This window comes from Alosa pseudoharengus, unplaced genomic scaffold (assembly GCF_046254945.1).
Source record: "Alosa pseudoharengus isolate Yale_2024_CS ecotype anadromous, Long Island Sound unplaced genomic scaffold, YU_APseudo_1.1 YU_APseudo_1.1_scf_1, whole genome shotgun sequence".
In the NCBI taxonomy this organism is placed as follows: Eukaryota; Metazoa; Chordata; class Actinopteri; order Clupeiformes; family Clupeidae; genus Alosa; species Alosa pseudoharengus.
In genome coordinates this window covers 41681587-41698300 of record NW_027468564.1, presented here as the reverse complement: position 1 = coordinate 41698300, position 16714 = coordinate 41681587, and the positions used below count along the sequence as shown (strand labels likewise).

General features: G+C 43.6%; 1 protein-coding gene across 2 annotated transcripts; it reads left to right on the top strand.

The window, feature by feature from the left end:
- The first annotated feature begins 42 nt into the window (after positions 1–42).
- On the top strand, positions 43–15558 carry brat1 (BRCA1-associated ATM activator 1). 2 transcript variants are annotated; one of them, XM_076289772.1, is made up of 14 exons: positions 43–228; positions 569–700; positions 1074–1228; positions 2769–2946; positions 3596–3995; positions 5438–5557; positions 5956–6050; positions 6737–6855; positions 7566–7749; positions 11065–11138; positions 12778–12865; positions 13098–13196; positions 13762–13937; positions 14396–15558. In XM_076289772.1, the coding sequence occupies exons 1-14, from the start codon at positions 219–221 to the stop codon at positions 15086–15088; spliced, it is 2523 nt and encodes an 840-aa protein (XP_076145887.1). In that variant the 5' UTR covers positions 43–218; the 3' UTR covers positions 15089–15558. The 2 variants fall into 2 exon arrangements, with proteins under 2 accessions (XP_076145887.1, XP_076145893.1); XM_076289778.1 differs by having other exon boundaries at positions 68–125.
- Positions 15559–16714: the final 1156 nt, after the last annotated feature.

Below are 16714 nucleotides of genomic sequence, written 5' to 3'. Positions count from 1 at the left end.
ATCAGCGCATTCGGTTTCGACGAATTACCCGTGGCGAGATTTGTGTACGCATGGTCTGGTCATGTATGCTTTCCGTAGAGAGGGAATCCAAACCGCAAGATTTTGAGTCGAGGACACATCATACGGTATCGCTAACATGCGGATTTCACATCTCCTGATGCATTTTACTTAATATCAGCGCAATCATATTCAGACAGTCAAACTCTACACCCCAGAAAATGGATCAAGGTAACGCTAAACTTTGTACTGTTCGTGCATTGTGATCTTCTGTGTGCTCCTAGGTTAGCATTCTAGTGGGATTTAAGTTAACTGAAAGGTAACGTTAGCTAGCTGACATACCAACTTTGAAACCAGGTAAGTGCTGCTGGCCTATGCAATTTTGCATCACGGTCAGCACACGTAATGTACATTAGTCAGAGAGTTAGGACTACTATTTGGGAGGTTAACGTCTGTGGTGGGTATACGTAGCTAGCTTGCTAGCCGACATATTGTGTTAATGGCATATCTGAATGTTCGACAGGAACTCTGATGCGTTGTTGTCACTCAGTCTGCCTTTCTCCTTATCTAGGCACGATGGACGCCGACTGCATTGCGCTACTCCCCGGAGTCCTTACATTTTTGGCGGATCCGAAGCAATCTTTACCTGATGACACTTGTCTAGAGAAGCTGCTGGACTGGCTTACAAACATAATCAATGAAGGTAAATGGTGATGATGATTATGAACCTGTGCATATGCAGTTGATTTAGAAAGGGCTTATATACAATGTCTTAAAACCAGTTCTACTGCATGTGCAAGGTGCTGACAGGTTCTCTCATGTTATTGAGCGAATACAATTTCAGAATGGCTTCAGCAGGTTGTGTGTGATTTGTTTAAACAGCTAGTGGTTGTGTTCTGTTGTGTTGTGATGTTGCAGTTTTGTGTCATGACTGATAAAGGCAGTCCAGGGAATGCAAAATGCTTCATAAACCTTTCCTTACTACTTACTACTAGCCAAAGCCTTCATCCTAGTCTGTTCTATAGTATTTATTAGTACACTGCCAGGAGTTGATTGCTTCTTCCATCTGCTTGTAGATGATGACCGGAATCTTCTTGACCAGCAGCCATGCCTCCTGGAGTTCATATCCAGCATGTGTGCATCAAAAACTACAGATCCCATAATCCTCTCCTTCACCCTCAAACTCACTGGCCTACTGGCTGCCACTGAGAGGGGCTTCAGTCGTTTGGAAGTGAGTGCACTCGCCTACTTTTTGTGAAAAAGCAATCAATGTTCTCTGCTTTCAGGTGCCGTGTAGAGTTCCTACAATTTTTTGTTGTAACTCTATTTTAAGATGATGGATGCTACTCTATTAAGCTATTTAACAGCATATGCAGGGCTCCAGACTAACTTTTTGCACTGGTTGCACTGGTGCGCCTAACTTTTTTTTCTTAGGTGCACCAGCACAAAAGTTAGGTGCACCCAAATTTTCAACCACATCGCATTTAACACCGCAGCAGGTTTACCTTTTTCCCTTAATTACTGTCCTAGGTTGTCCTATGACTTATGATTTACAATTCAACAAGAAAAGTAACTTAATGAAGTGTTGGTGCTTTAAGTGCTTCACTGAGCTGAAATGTAAACTTAAAACATTTCAAGATTAATTAAACAAAAATAACAGTGAGTAAATTAACAGTGCACGTTTTTAAGGGCTTCAAATCTCATGGCTCAATGTCTTACATACTATCCTTCATGATCTTTAGGCCTTGGCTAAACCAGCTCGCCATGCTAGCATCTTCCATAGAAATGTATTTGAACACAATTTAAAGAGATGTTCCAAGTAGCCTGGGGGATTTTTATGTGATTTTTCAATGATTGCAATAATCATTTGTTGGTCGCACTCTGGAGCCCTGATATGGGTACTAAAACCAGAGACTTTCTAATGAGGAGACGCAGCACTCAAAAAATCCTCCATAGAAATGCATGGGGTTAGTTTGTAACGCCAATATGGTAGTTGTCTACACATATCACACCCCTTCCCTGGCAAAACATCGACATGTGAATACATTGAGCCAATCATGTGTTGTGTTGTGAATACATCGTGCCAATCACGTACCGCTGGAGCGAAGTTGGTGTCGCGAAGCCTTGCGCGCGCATTTCTGCCCGAAATAGATGCCCGATAAGTGCCCAAAATGCGTTGCAATATGGCCGCCAAGTGGAGGGACTTGCCTAAAAGGACTTTGCTATAATTAGATTCAGTTTTTATAACTGATAGCATTTATCCCGATGTACCGTGCGTCAGTATGGTGACTCAGTCGGTCATGATTATTTTGCTCTGTTGTTTGACCATCATTCATCACCTATTCCAAGATGCTCCCTAGGGATGAAAGGCTTACACTGCTTTATGTTACAGTCTAGTCAGCATAACCCTCACCCAGTGTTACCCCACTGTTTGTGTTCCTAATGGCAGGATTGTGCACAATTCGAATTGCAATTCTGCTTCCTGTTTGCTACCTCAATTGAAATGCAAGTGAAATTCAATAATCGAATTGGAATTTAAGAGCCTGTTTCAATTCAATTCTGGAATTTTGCACAAGCCTGCCTAATGGTACATTGCAGTTGCATTCGTAAGTCTGAATTTCCGACTCGGAAAGTCGGACGAAACCTTACCACCAACCCCCGACCTCGAAATCATAGATGGCTGCCTCTGGCCCGTGCATCAACGGTGTGAAGGCTGTTGCACTGTGTGGTCTAAGCCTGGCTGACTGGTTTGCTGTGTTTTTCCCTCCCAGGAGCGAGGCGTTGTGCAGGAGGCGTTTGCGTGCAAGGCCGAGGCCGAGGGGGATGGAGGCGGCGGGTGCGGCGCCGTGCGTGCGCAGTGGGGGGAGGCGTCGGTGCGCTGCGGCTGGCTGCTGGGCCTTAGGGCCCTGCTGCAGCACCACCCGGCCATGCTGTTCATCAGCCAGCGCGGTGAGTGGAACACACACACACACAGACATAGACACAGACATAGACATAGGCTTACACATACTTATACAAACAAAAAAGGACACACACACACACACACACACAGGCTTACACACACTTATACAAACACACACTCAAACAAACACACAAACATAAACAGGGACTCACACAAACACTAGTAAACGAGTAAACACAAGCATACTTCACACACAAAGAATGATGTGAATGGAAGCCAGGACTAGGCCATTAACATGCTCCCAATCACCCCTATGTGCTCCAACTCTCACACACATTATGGGTGATTTACTGGATGTTATAGTTAGACACATTTACAACAACCTCAACATATATTATGCATCTACCCCTTCTATCCTGCCTTGTACTAAACGGATGCCTGATTAGCTGGTGGAAAACAGCGCCAAAATTCACCAGGCAAGGTCAATGGTTACATTCCCAGGAAATGCACATAATTATGAAATGCAAATCTGTGTGAAATATTTAATTATTACGTTTTACACCCAGGGGTACGCGATTTATTGCTCAATGATGCCTGAGACGCCAGTCATGTCATGTCATGTTTCAAGTTTGGTTCTTTCCCTCCTCTTTAGTAAGCCTTCTCTCTTACATGTCTCCCATTTCTCCCTCCTAACAGGCCTCACCAAACTCATCCTCCAATTGCAGCGCGACAAGAGTCTCTTTGTCGCAGCCGCAGCCAATCAGCTCCTCGCTCACATCCTCAACTTCCCGCACCCACCAATGACAGAGCAGCAGCAGCAGGGGACAGCCCAAGAGAACGGGAGCTCGGGCCCGGAATGCAACACCGCCACCGTCACCGCGGAGATCGTGGGGCATGTCGGGGAAGCCCTGGTGTCCCAGGAGCACTTCCGCGTCCTCCAGGCGCTGAGGCTGCTGGCTCTGAGTCTGCCCGGCTGCGGAGCTCCTCTGCTGGGGAGCGTGTGGAGGGGGGCTTTGGGCCCTCTGGAGGGGCTCCTGGAGGCTGGGATGAACAAGCTCTCCCTGCCCATTATGGAGGTCCTGCAGGCAGCCTCCACGTGAGTAAAACCAAGCGAGTCCTGCTTTTCCTAGACACAGGGCCCAACTTTAAAGGTGCTATATGCAAGAACGCCCACTAGTGTTTAAAACAGGCATTGCAGTCCAGAATCAAAACATTTGAGAGCATTACATATAATAATAATAATAATAATAATAGGCTAATCTGGCAATCCAAAGGTGGAAATGCTACTAGCTGTGTGATTGGTAAATTGGCGGAGGGTGGCACAGGAGGCCAAAACACAAAATATAAACAGTATTTGCTCGCTGCAAATGGAAGTTTGAATTGTGAATATCCTGGCTGTACCTTTGGTGTCAGTGAAGCCAGTGTTTGAAAATAACTTTAATCTTTGATGGCATATTATGGTAATTTTATGATTTATTACAATAAATGTTATATCACTTGGGCAAAATCCAAAGTCTAAAGTCTAACTAAAGCTTGCTTAATAACTATGCAAAATCTATTTGCAAATGTAATACCATGAGAAAGATGCTAAGCACAAACAGTGGTGGCTCAGCTAAAACCTGTCTCACACCACATGATGCCGTTAGCTAATGCATGGGAACTTTGCTTGTTGCCTTGCATTTAAATTAGGGGCCATTCTATTATTCTATGTAAGATAAGATAAACCTTTAATTGTCTCTCAAAGGAGAAATTTGCATTGTTACAGCACTCAACATAGAGACAATATACAACATACCTCCAGAATATGCACACACACACACACATACTGTCCAGCCACCGCAACTCAGTAACATTGAACAATTACACGTTGCACCCTACTTAAAGTAGGGCCCTGGTAGGATTCAAGAGGGGGGAGATAAATAAATAACTGCACATCCTACATGACTGGCTAATAAATACAGGCAAATGGTGAATAATTTAAGAGAATAAATAGATAGATAGATAGATAGATAGATAGATAGATACTTTATTGATCCCCAAGGGGAAATTCAGGAAATAAACAAATAGGCTACCTATAAAGTGAAAGGCATTCAGCAGAATCCAGGAATTTACAAAAGAATGAAAATAATTCTAAGGGGTTTCTATGTTGTGCAGTCTAACAGCAGTTTAAACAGTCTAACAGCAGCAAAAGAAAGACTTACGATGTCTCTCCTTCACACATGTGGGATGAAGCAGCCTCTCACTAAAACAGCTACTCAAAGAAGCCAGAGTCTCACACTCAGTTTTGCTAGCATCCTCCAATCTCCCACCACCTCCTACTGAGTCAGTTTTTAATATTATATTGCTTTGAGCTTTTCCTTTTCCCAAGCCCCTTCATTAGTTCATTTTATATGAGAATAGATCGGTATTCTAGTTGACAGTAATTCATCATTGTTGCAATAACCTTGACATTTATTCTTAAATGAGAGTTTGAGTGTTGTGGTTTCGTTTGATGAGATTAGATGGTGTAAGTATTGCTTCCTGTTCCGTTTGCTCCAGGACTGAGCTGTTCAGCCAATCAGATGCCAGAGTGGAGGAGCTGATGAGGGCCACTCTGAGGGTGGGGGAGCCCAAGACAGCCATCCAGTGTGCCTCAGCCATCACACGCCTGCAGCACTGGTACACACACACACACACACACACACACACACACAATCCTGTAGCACTGGTATAAAACATGCGCACACACACATACACATGTCTGCAGCACTGGTAAAACACACACACACACACACACACACACACACACACAATCCTGTAGCACTGGTATAAAACATGCGCACACACACATACACATGTCTGCAGCACTGGTAAACACACACATACACTGTGTATTTTCTTTGGGGATGCACAGTATCATTGAGGCAACATTGGTGAAAATGAGTTAAAAAATATCAGCATATTGAATATTGGCAGGAATCTGATATCATGCTTCCCTAATTTCCAATTTAAAAAAAAAATAGTTTATGTTTAAATGGACATGTATTTTTTTATTTTCTTCTTTCTCTCTCTCTCAGCTCAGAGCCATTAAAGAGGTTGGCGGTGGGTATAGTTCTCCAGCCTCTGGAGTTCATCACTGGTTCTCCTCTCCAGATACTACCTAACGGTTCAGGTAACCTACACTTCATATAGATAGATAGATAGATAGATAGATAGATAGATAGATAGATACTTTATTGATCCCCAGGGGAAATTCAAGATGTCACTCAATATGCCACTCTCCCCTCAACAGTTAATCATGTGCTTACGATACACCACCTACATCTTAGTGGACCACCTTGAACGTTAGTGCACCGATTTAGCACACTACCGTCAAATCAGTACACCACCTTGTACTAAGAACAACTTACTACACCACCTTCAGCTATGTAAGACAGGGATATTCAATTAAACTTCAGCGAGGTCCATTTAGGGAAAATTTACTCAAGCAAAGTTCGGGAGCATCATTATGTTTATTATTGTTGTAATGTGTTTATGCGTTATGGTAGTAGGGTCTGTAGTAAAATAGAAAGAGATACTGGGAAGAACGGGGAAAATTTCAATTTCATAAATGTAAACATTTGATGCATTGCACCAGAGTTAGCCTTGGGCTAATTTACATCTGAAAAGGATTTGTTGGTATTATTTCCCCACCACATTCAGCATGTATTATTTCCCCACCACGTTCAAAAATGCACTATAGATATAGAATATAACAGTATAGTATAGAAATATACACAGCATAACACTAGCTAGTACATTTCCAGTCAGGTGGCATTCATAGATCTCAAATGTGCTTTTGGGTTGCCCTCCAAACAGGGGATGCTAAGCAGGCCAACAGCCACCAGCCTGCCCTGAGGGAACAGCTTTGCCAGAAGTCTCAGTGCATCTCTCTGCTGTCTCTGTCCCTGAGCAGTGTGGCTGAGCTCAGTCTCGCAGTAAGTAGTCTGCTTTTCTTGGTTTATATCTAACAAGGGAGGCTACACCATGCACGTAACTGAAGAGTTCCGTTCGCGAAGCGTCTGCTACAACAATTAGCTTCCACTATAATCAGTGAAACTGGCTACACGAGACGTGATGGGGGGGTGCATACGTTTGGAAAATTACAGCAAAATAAACTATTTTTACGCTATGCGAACGGAGCGCTTCAGTTGCTGGATCCGGTGTATCCCCGGCTTTATATCGTATATTATATTAAATATCTATTTTGTCAAGCTAGGATACTGAACATGGCCAACTGGGATGCATTCAGACACTGCAACCATGTAGCCAGTTCTTACTGCATAAGAACTGAGTTGATATTTAAAAGACCGTAAATACAGATCTGCATGAATGACACCCGGCCTACTTTTTTTTTCTCGAAAGTATCTGCCGCTACCATGTCTGGTGTGGCCAGTGCCATTGATCATAGTGGAAGCTATTTAGTATGTGTCTGCTGTAGCCTCCCTGTTACTTGAGTACACTGTAAGGGGTAAAGAAACGGATTCCTGCCAGGCATGATCTTATTTGATGTAATACCACTCACTCACTCTTAAACTGAATTCTCAAGTCACTGTCAATATTTTTTTCTACTAAATGAAACGTTGCAAACGGTAAATATTCACCAAATATTTACTCTTGTACTCTGTGTGATTACCTTCTATCCCAGAATTCCCTGTTTGTGGACGCCTCAGTGGAGGCTGTCACAGGAGCGGTGTTGCAGCTTCTGAAGGTGGGTCTCGGACAAAGCCCCTCCCCCTCGCCGCCCAACAAGGCCTACATCCAACTGATTGGCTGCAGCAGGGTCCAGAGGTGTGGTTTAGATGCCCTGATCAGCCTCAGCTCCTGTGAAGGTAGGTCACATGACTCCACACATCACGTTCAAACTCCCAATAGACCTCTCTATTCGCCTACTGTACAAGAGAAGTTTGCCTACAAAAAGGACCCAAAGCTACCATCTTTGCCCATATAAGGAGATCCGGAAGCAATAAGTAGTATGTATTACCACATGATAACACACAGCTAATAAAAAAAAGAATATTTTGATTTTGGTGTGTTTATCTGTCCTTCACTAGCCTGACGTTGTCAAATTCTAGTCAGAATACGAGTCTGATACTGCTCCATTGGGACGTAATTATGGGGCGTGTTTCAACCGATACAGGGGGGGGAATGCCTCTGCACTCAATTGGATAGACCTAGCCAATCAGAGCAACGAAATAGCTTACCGTGAGATGTAGGAAGAACACACGAACCATCCTTCTTCTCCACAAATGCCTTAACATTCTGGTATTTTGTAAAAGTTATTGTGCCGTCAATATCTCCTCCAACACTCATTAGCGAAATCTAAGAGATACCTAGTAGGGTAGGCTATTAGGGAAAAAATGATAGCCTATATCCCCTCCGTTTTTAAAAATAAATCCGTTGAACACTGATATGCTATAAACAGCTGGGAAAGGCTGTCACAAATCCCTCGAACAGGTGGTCAATCAGAGATTTCAAACGAACGAGGGAACCATGTGTTTTCCCACATCTCAACTTTTTCCCACAACTCAAGTTTTCAGAAATAATCGTTTTCAGTGATAAAACCTCATTGAAATAATATGCATTTTCCATATGGGGACTTAGGCCCTGTTTAGACAACAACGAAAACGATGCAACCGGTGATGTTTTTCTGCGTTTGACCCTGTCATTTAGACGCAAATTAGGTAGCCTGACGAGCCAGACCCACATTAAAATGTAGGGTCTGGGCACTCACCGTTCGCAGTGCTCAGTCCGAGGGGCGGGATAATCAGTTGTCTTTCAAATTCCCTCTGCACGCAATAGGACAGCGGCAGCGCTATGAGTCCCATGCGTTTCCCACCAGCGGAGCTAGTTGGCTAGTTCAAACGTTTGCCAACTTAATAAAAGCTTAACTCGTGTCACACTGTTCGCCAACAGCAACATCCATCGTATTTGTTTTCAAGTAGCAGGGAATTCAAGCCAAACCGTTGCAACTCTGCCATCAATCATTATGTTAAGCCCACCTAACGACTCTATACACGATTTCATTGGCCTGATTAAGTTTCGATTTCTGGAGTTCACAAGCCAACAGAGAGTTGCTAGACTAGCCCTGGCAGCAAATGTAATTGTAATGTAGATTTCTAGGCTATCAATTAGGCCTAGAGGAACTACCAGAGACAACAGAATCAGTATTCAGAGCACCAGTTTTTCTTCATGTCAACAGCAACCTTAACTTTTGTTTGTTTGCACTTTCACGTCATCCACTTCCCAATCTGCTAGACTAAAGTCTGTCATAGTTTTTTTTTTTTAAAGTGAAGTAGAACTACTGCTCTGGGTCGCGTTTCCCAAAACCAAAGTTTCTAACTAAGTTAGCAACTTTGTTGGTTGCTATGCAATTTCCCATTGCCAACCAACTAAGTTGCTAACAGGCAAGCAACGATGGCTTTGGGAAACGCGCCCCTGTATGTCGCTGCTTGTTGACAACTTATTATCATGTATGATTGCCAAAAGTTTAATTCTTTTTAATTTCGCCATCGGTTAACTCCATTCACTTGTGTATTTTGTGGTTGAATTGTAGCCTACCATTCAGCTATGGGCACTGCAAATTGCGTTAGCCTAGAGTGACAGGTAGTGATGAGCGCTGTTTACCGTAATGAAGTGCAAGCTTGGTAAATTCCACTCAATTCGCCTTATTCACGCAGCGGCCATTGTAAACCAAAACGAGGCTACAGGGGCTGTTTCCCAAAGTCGAGCATGCTTCCTTGATAGAATGCTTCCTTGTGAGTCAGGTTCTATGAAGATAATAGAGTTCTTGGACTCTACTTTGGAACAAACTAGCTAGTGTGGACAAGCAGGTCACCGCGGTTCTGCCTGAGCGCACCCGCTTTTAACTGCACGATTCTGTTTCAGTGGTTGCGCTGCTCCGATGCATGTTAACGCAGAGGATTATGGGTATTTTTGTTCACCTGAGGATCCACAGATGCATCCTTGAAAATTCTCAGAATGAAGGGAGCGAAGTTCGGACTATTGTTGACATTGAAACAGTGCTCGGCGGAGTTCGATGACATGGCGTCCTTCAAAAGGCGTGAAGTATGCTTCCTTGACTTTGGGAAACGTCTAGGGTACACAAACCATAGGATTGTTGTGTTCTATGCATTCGCCAGTAGGTGGCAAAAAGGCATTGATGATATAGTAAGTGTACCCTGGAGTGTAGATTTGGTTTACACAATGGCCGCCGCGTGAATAAAGCGAATATGGCAAGGCGCAGCGTTTGCTTTCTGTGCAAAAAAAAAAAACTCGGTATTTGTAAATCTAGCCTCTAGTGTCGACAACAACATAACCTCAACAAGTGGAGTGTTATTACACACTCGTGCATTGTCAGTCCTCATCTGTAGGTTACTTTGCTAATAAAGCGTCAGCTAAGTGAATGTAAATGTTGTTTCATCAGCAGGATCGTCTGTACAGCATTTACTGTACATTTGCGTTTATTCATTTAGCAGATGCTTTTATCCAAAGCAGCTTACTGCATGAGGAGTAACATTCAAGCTGTAATGCAGCGGAGACTTAAAGCAACACCTCTTCACACGCCTTATACCAGCCACCATGGCCTGGTCTCCCAGTGATAACCCAGCCAAATTTAATTTAAAGATGCTATCTCTGTAGGTCTCATTATGTATTATTATCTTTATTATAATTTGTTTTATTTTGTACAGCACAGTGAAAGTAGTGTTTTAAATGTGCTTTACAAATAAAATGCACTTGCTCACTTGCTTACTTTTTGACGCACCAGTGGCAGCCATCTTGTTTTCCCCTGTGCCCTAACCCAGTCCACCTAGTGGGCAGCCATGGCCCACTGGTTAGCACTCTGGACTTGTAACCGGAGGGTTGCCGGTTCGAGCCCCCACCAGTGGGCCGTGTCCGAAGTGCCCTTGAGCAAGGCACCTAACCCCTCACTGCTCCCCGAGCGCCGCCGTTGAAGCAGGCAGCTCACTGCGCCGGGATTAGTGTGTGCTTCACCTCACTGTGTGTCCACTGTGTGCTGTGTGTGTGTTTCACTAATTCACCGATTGGGTTAAATGAAGAGACCAAATTTCCCTCACGGGAAAGTATATATACTTATACTTATACTTATACTTATACTTATACTTATACTGGTTCCTCTCCCCCAGGTGTCCGATGCCTCAGGCAGGAGGTGTTGGACCTGCTCCACCAGTGCCTCCAGCACCCCGACTCCGACCCCACGGTAAGGCAGCCTCCTCTCACGCTCCCCTTTAAATGACGTGACTAAAAATGAGTTTGTTGACTTTTGGAGGAAAATTAATCGTTTAATTGACAAATTAAAATAATTTTAAAAATATATTAATAATTTCGATTAATTGAGCAGTCGACAAATCAGTCGTTAAATAAATCGATTTAAAAATTGTTGTTAGTGGCAGCCCTACTCCTTACACATTAAATGGTGGACAAAGTGCAATGGCAAGGTCTCCAGCACCCGACTCTGACCCCACCATAAGGCATCGTCCTCCTTACACACTTGTCTAAATGGAGGTCTACAACTACTATAACTCGGATTTTATATATCGCTTTATCAAGGCACTCAAAAGCAGTTTATTTTGAGGGGGAACCTCACTAACCACCACCAATGTGTAGCACCCACCTGGGTTTACTAAAACTGCCGGGATTAACTGATTATTCGTCAACATCAACATTCATCAACACACAATATTTGTACTTTTTTTTTACTATAAGTGAACTAAAATAAGATTGTCGATTTTTTTTTTTTTGTGGTAAATATTAAACAAGTAATAGTATGAGTCGATGGATTAAGCGATTTAAAAACGTTGTTAGTGGCAGCCCGACTCCTTGCACACTCTGGGCCCTCAATGGTGTGCAAAGGGGCAAAGTTCTCATGCACGACACAGCTGACTCATCGATGTTTGTGGTTGAGGTCTTGCCCTCAGTGTTAAATTAGCCCACAGTGTTAAATTAGCTTTGTGCGTTGCTCATCACTGTCTCTCTCATGGCCCTGGTCGTCTCTACATCTGTGTCTGTCTATATGTGCTGCTTGCACACACACATGTACACAGATGGGTGCAATGGGATGTGAAGGCATTGGATGTGCATTGTTATTATTTGCAGTGTAGGTGTTTGCAGGTGTTGTGGAAATGCTTGCAAGTAAGGTATGAGCTACACCAGGCGCGTAACTGAAGCGTTCCGTTCGCGTTGCGTCTGCTGCAACAATTAGCTTCCACTATAATCAATGGAAGTAGCTACACCAGACGTGACAGTGGGGCGTACGTTCGAAAAAAATAGACCATTCATCTAAAATGGATTTTACGCGTCGCGAACGGAACGCTTCAGTTACGCGCCTGGTGTAGCTCAGCCCTAAGGCGTGTAAATCAGGTTTATAGGCCAAGTATACTTGCGTATACAAGGAATTTGGTCTCTGCATTTATCTCATCTGTGAATTAGTGACACACACAGAGCACACAGTGAGCACACAGTGAGGAGTGCTTGTGTGCACCGGTGCTTGTGTCTCATTTAGGTCATGTAGAAGACGATGTGTGCACTAGCCTTAGTTTGGTGTGTGTGTGTGTGGGGGGGAGGGGGGTTGCAGCAGAGACAACAGCTGTAAAGTGTAGATCAGTGTTTGCCTGTGCTGTGGATGTGCATGGACTCACTACAGGAAGTGAAAATAATCTCAATATGTCTCAATGTGTGGTGTGTGTGTGTGTGTGTGTGTGTGTGTGTGTGTGTGTGTGTGTGTGTGTGTGTGTGTGTGTGTGTGTGTGTGTGTGTGTGTGTGTGTGTGTGTGTGTGTGTGTGTGTGTGTGTGTGTGTGTGTGTGTGTGTGTGTGTGTGTGTGTGTGTGTGCGTCGCAGGTGCTACAGAAGACCTTGCAGGCGTTACTGAAGTGGATCTGTTTAGACTCCTCTGACTGTTCAGAGAAAACACACTTCCTCACTCAGAGTAAGCCTACTGCTCTTATGTCATGAAGAATGAAACTATAGAACTACAGAACTTTATTACAAGGAAGTGTGTGTGTGTGTGAGAGAGAGAGTGAGCTCTTTACCTTGCCTAGTCACTGTCTAGGTAGGGTGACTGACAGTAACACCTGAATACTCTTATTTTTATATTTAAATAGCTGAAACTATTATGAAAGTATGAATTACAATACTTAGTGTGTGTGTGTGTGTGATAGGTCTATTCCCAGCACTGATGAAGCGTGTGTGTGACATGCATTGGGAAGTTAGGGACTCTACTCTGGAGTTCATCACTCAGCTCATCGTAAACTCTAGCGGTAAGTTTGTAAAAGCACACACACACACACAGCATTGCTGATTACTGGTTGTGTGAATGTGTTGTGGGAAACATCTTGTCATCTGGCTAGAAATAGGAAGTGATGTAGGTGTCTGTCGTTAACGCCCAGTAAAAACCCTGTGTCTGTACACAAGATGGATGCAGTCATCTTATTGGTTAGGAAATCTCTTGTCTCAGTCATTTAGGGAACAGTTTTAACCATTACTGGAGCTATATTCATAGACTAATGCCTTTTGTTATCACTTGGATTTACATGTATTAATGTAGCAAACAATATGGTGATTACATTATATACGTTATAGTAGCCTCATAATCTGTCTTTTTATCTCTTTTTCATTTTTCTCTTACTTTCTTTCTTTCTTTCTTTCTTTCCTTCCTTCCTGATTCCCGTTTGTGTCTCTCTCTCTCTCTCTGTCTCTCTTTCTCTCTCTGTCTCTCTCTTTCTCTCTCTCTCTCTCTGTCTCTCTTTCTCCCTCTCTCTTTCTCCCTCTCTCTCTCTCTCTCTCTTTCTCTCTCTCTCTCTCTCTCTCTCTCTCTGTCTCTAGACTCCGTAGCCTTTAGCGGTGCTCTGCGGGGCAGTGGCATTGTCTCTCTGCTGCTCGCCTGCCTGGATGACTCGGAGGGTTACGTCAGAGCCAGCGCCATCAGCGCCCTGGGGCAGGCAGTGACTGCCGCTCAACACCAGGGGGAGACAAACACAAACAAACACTACAGCCTGCCGGTGAGCCGCATCTTTACCCAGGAAGAGTTAAAAGGGTTTTTATGTCTAATAATGTAATTTTAATGTAATTCAACTAATCCTGCTCTGGGATATGCACAAAACATGGATGTATTAAAATAGACTTTTTACTAAAGATGGTAAATATTATGTATTATTTATATAGTAATACATATTTTTTAATATTTAATTAACTCATATATTAATATATAATATATACACAGCAGTTGTAATACGGATGAGACCCATTTGAAGACTACGTACTAATACCGTATTGTGTCCATGATCTAATCTTTTCATTTGAAGACTACGTACTAATACCGTATTGTGTCCATGATCTAATCTTTCATATGAAATCCATGTTTATGCTGTAGTAGCATTAGCAGTAATTGTGTTTAGCGGAATGTTTAGGAATGTGGCGTGTTTTAAACCCAGTTTCCTGTTTCCCTGCGCTCCTTCAGGAGGAAGTCCTGACCCGTCTGCTGGCCATCTTGGCTCAGGACACAGAGGGCTTCCCCCGCCGCGCCGTCCTTAAGACCGTCACCAGCTGGCTCTCCAGGCCGCACCCCCCTCCTGGCCTCGACCAATCCCTGTCTGCCCTGCTGACTCTGGGCATCGACGACTTCGACTGGGAGGTCAAAGTTCACACCCTGGAGCTGGCCGAGACGGTAATGGACGAGACGCTGAGTCGTGGCTCCCTCACGGAGGCCTTGGAGAGGCTCCAGGAGTATGGGGTGTTCGGTGTCCTCTTCAAAGGTCTTCTAGACTGCGACCGGCCAGTCGCCCAGAAGGCCTGCCAGCTATTGCTCAAGCTGCGAGAGGTCCTGGAGGTCAAAGGTGAGTCGGCGGGGTCGCCGCCCGGGGACACGCCCACGTTCCATCTCCAGAGCCACCAATGGGGCGAGGACTTGCTGAGGAAGTGTAAGGGCGTCAACGGCGATTCTGATTGGCCCGGAGAAGGGGTGCCGGCAGGTGATTGGCCGAAGGGGGAGGAGGTGAGCCTGAGGGAGGTGGTGGGGCGGCTGGACCTGGAGGGCATGAGGCAGGCGCTGGCACGGAGTAGTGACCACGCCATGGCGTCACCACGCTCACTCATGGAGGACATCCTGGCCGTAGCGCAACAGAGCGACGACAACGTCGTGGACTGCTACTGAGGACACACACACACACACACACACACAAACAGACACACACACACACACACACATATGCAAATACACATTCTCCTGCATGCAACTAAAACATAAGAGTAAAGGCACTTTCAGGAACGACTTACAATATCTTACAATAACTTTTTGACTTGGAGCAACTCGGATTCACACACTCATAAAAGCAAGTGCATTTTTTTAATCTGTCAAAAAAGTATGATGTCTTCCCTGTGACGCACCCTGTGCTATAATTTAATGCAAGCATGATAATAAAGATGTATTATTTTGAATGGAGCCTGATACTGTGCAGTATGGAGCACAGAACATTGCCAGAATTCTCTCCATATATATTATTATTATAGAGATGAAACTTATATATATTAGATGAAACTTTAGTTTATGAAACTTAATTGCCTGAATTATCTTTCTATATGGACCATTATTATATGAAATGTAACTTTATGAAACTTTGTCAAAACTCGTCTATATATATATATATATATGACTATTATTAGAATAAACTTTAGTTTATGAAACGTAATTAATTGCCTGAATTCTCTCTCTCTCTCTCTCAGAGCTATATACAGACCATTATTAGATTAATCTCATCTGTGGTTATAGAAACGCTGAAATAAAATGACATTCCAGGTTCACTGATTTAGAAAGCACATAGCCGTACAGGGATGCCACAGGTAAGAAACCTTCAACTAGTAATGTGCTCTCGCAATTGGGCAACATGAATGTGCATGTATTGTTTTGAGTAGCTTTTCATCAGGAATGAGATGTTTCATCACTTTTCCTTCCGTAGTTCAAAGGTCATACAGATATTCTGTTGCAGAGAGCATGTTGTACAGTGTGTGTGCGCATGCATAAGGGTTCTCTTTGTGCTCGGTTGGTTCTTTCTGAGTCATGACATTCTGAAGTGCACCCTGTAGGGTACATCTGAGGGTACTGTTGTTATCTATACTGGCCCTAGATGCCCTCCACCATCATGAGGGTAATAAATGTGGCCTTAGATGCCCTCCACCATCATGAGGGTAATAAATGTGGCCTTAGATGCCCTGCACCATCATGAGGGCAATACATGTGGTGAAAGAGCTTCTCATGAGATGTGGTATTAAGATAGAGGTTAAGACGTAGGTTGTAGAATGTCAAAATATTAATTTCATAACCAGTGCAACCATGCTCTGGTTGCTCATTCTTTGTGAGGACACTCGGAGGCACAAGTCACACACACACATACACATACACAATGTGCAAATGCACCCAGACACTTGTAGATGTGTGGAGACCCTGATTCGGTCTAAACGTGTGTGAATGGCCGAGGTGACGAGTGGTCAAGTCAAGTGTGCTTGCGTGTCCTTCACAGACAATCGATGTGTGAGGGAGCAACATAAACTAGAAAATGTAATTCCAGGGAATTACGAGAGCATGAAAATGCAAAAATGACTGCTGAATGAAATATTGTTGAATATTGTCTAAAATATAATCTAAGTAAAAAGATGGAGGTCAGATAGAGAAAAAAGCTGGTGGGGAGCCATAATTGATGACAGCTTACAGTTGGAATGGCCGAACAGTTAAATAGTTGAGTAGTTTAAATAGTTAAATTATTTTATAGCAAATTATTGTATT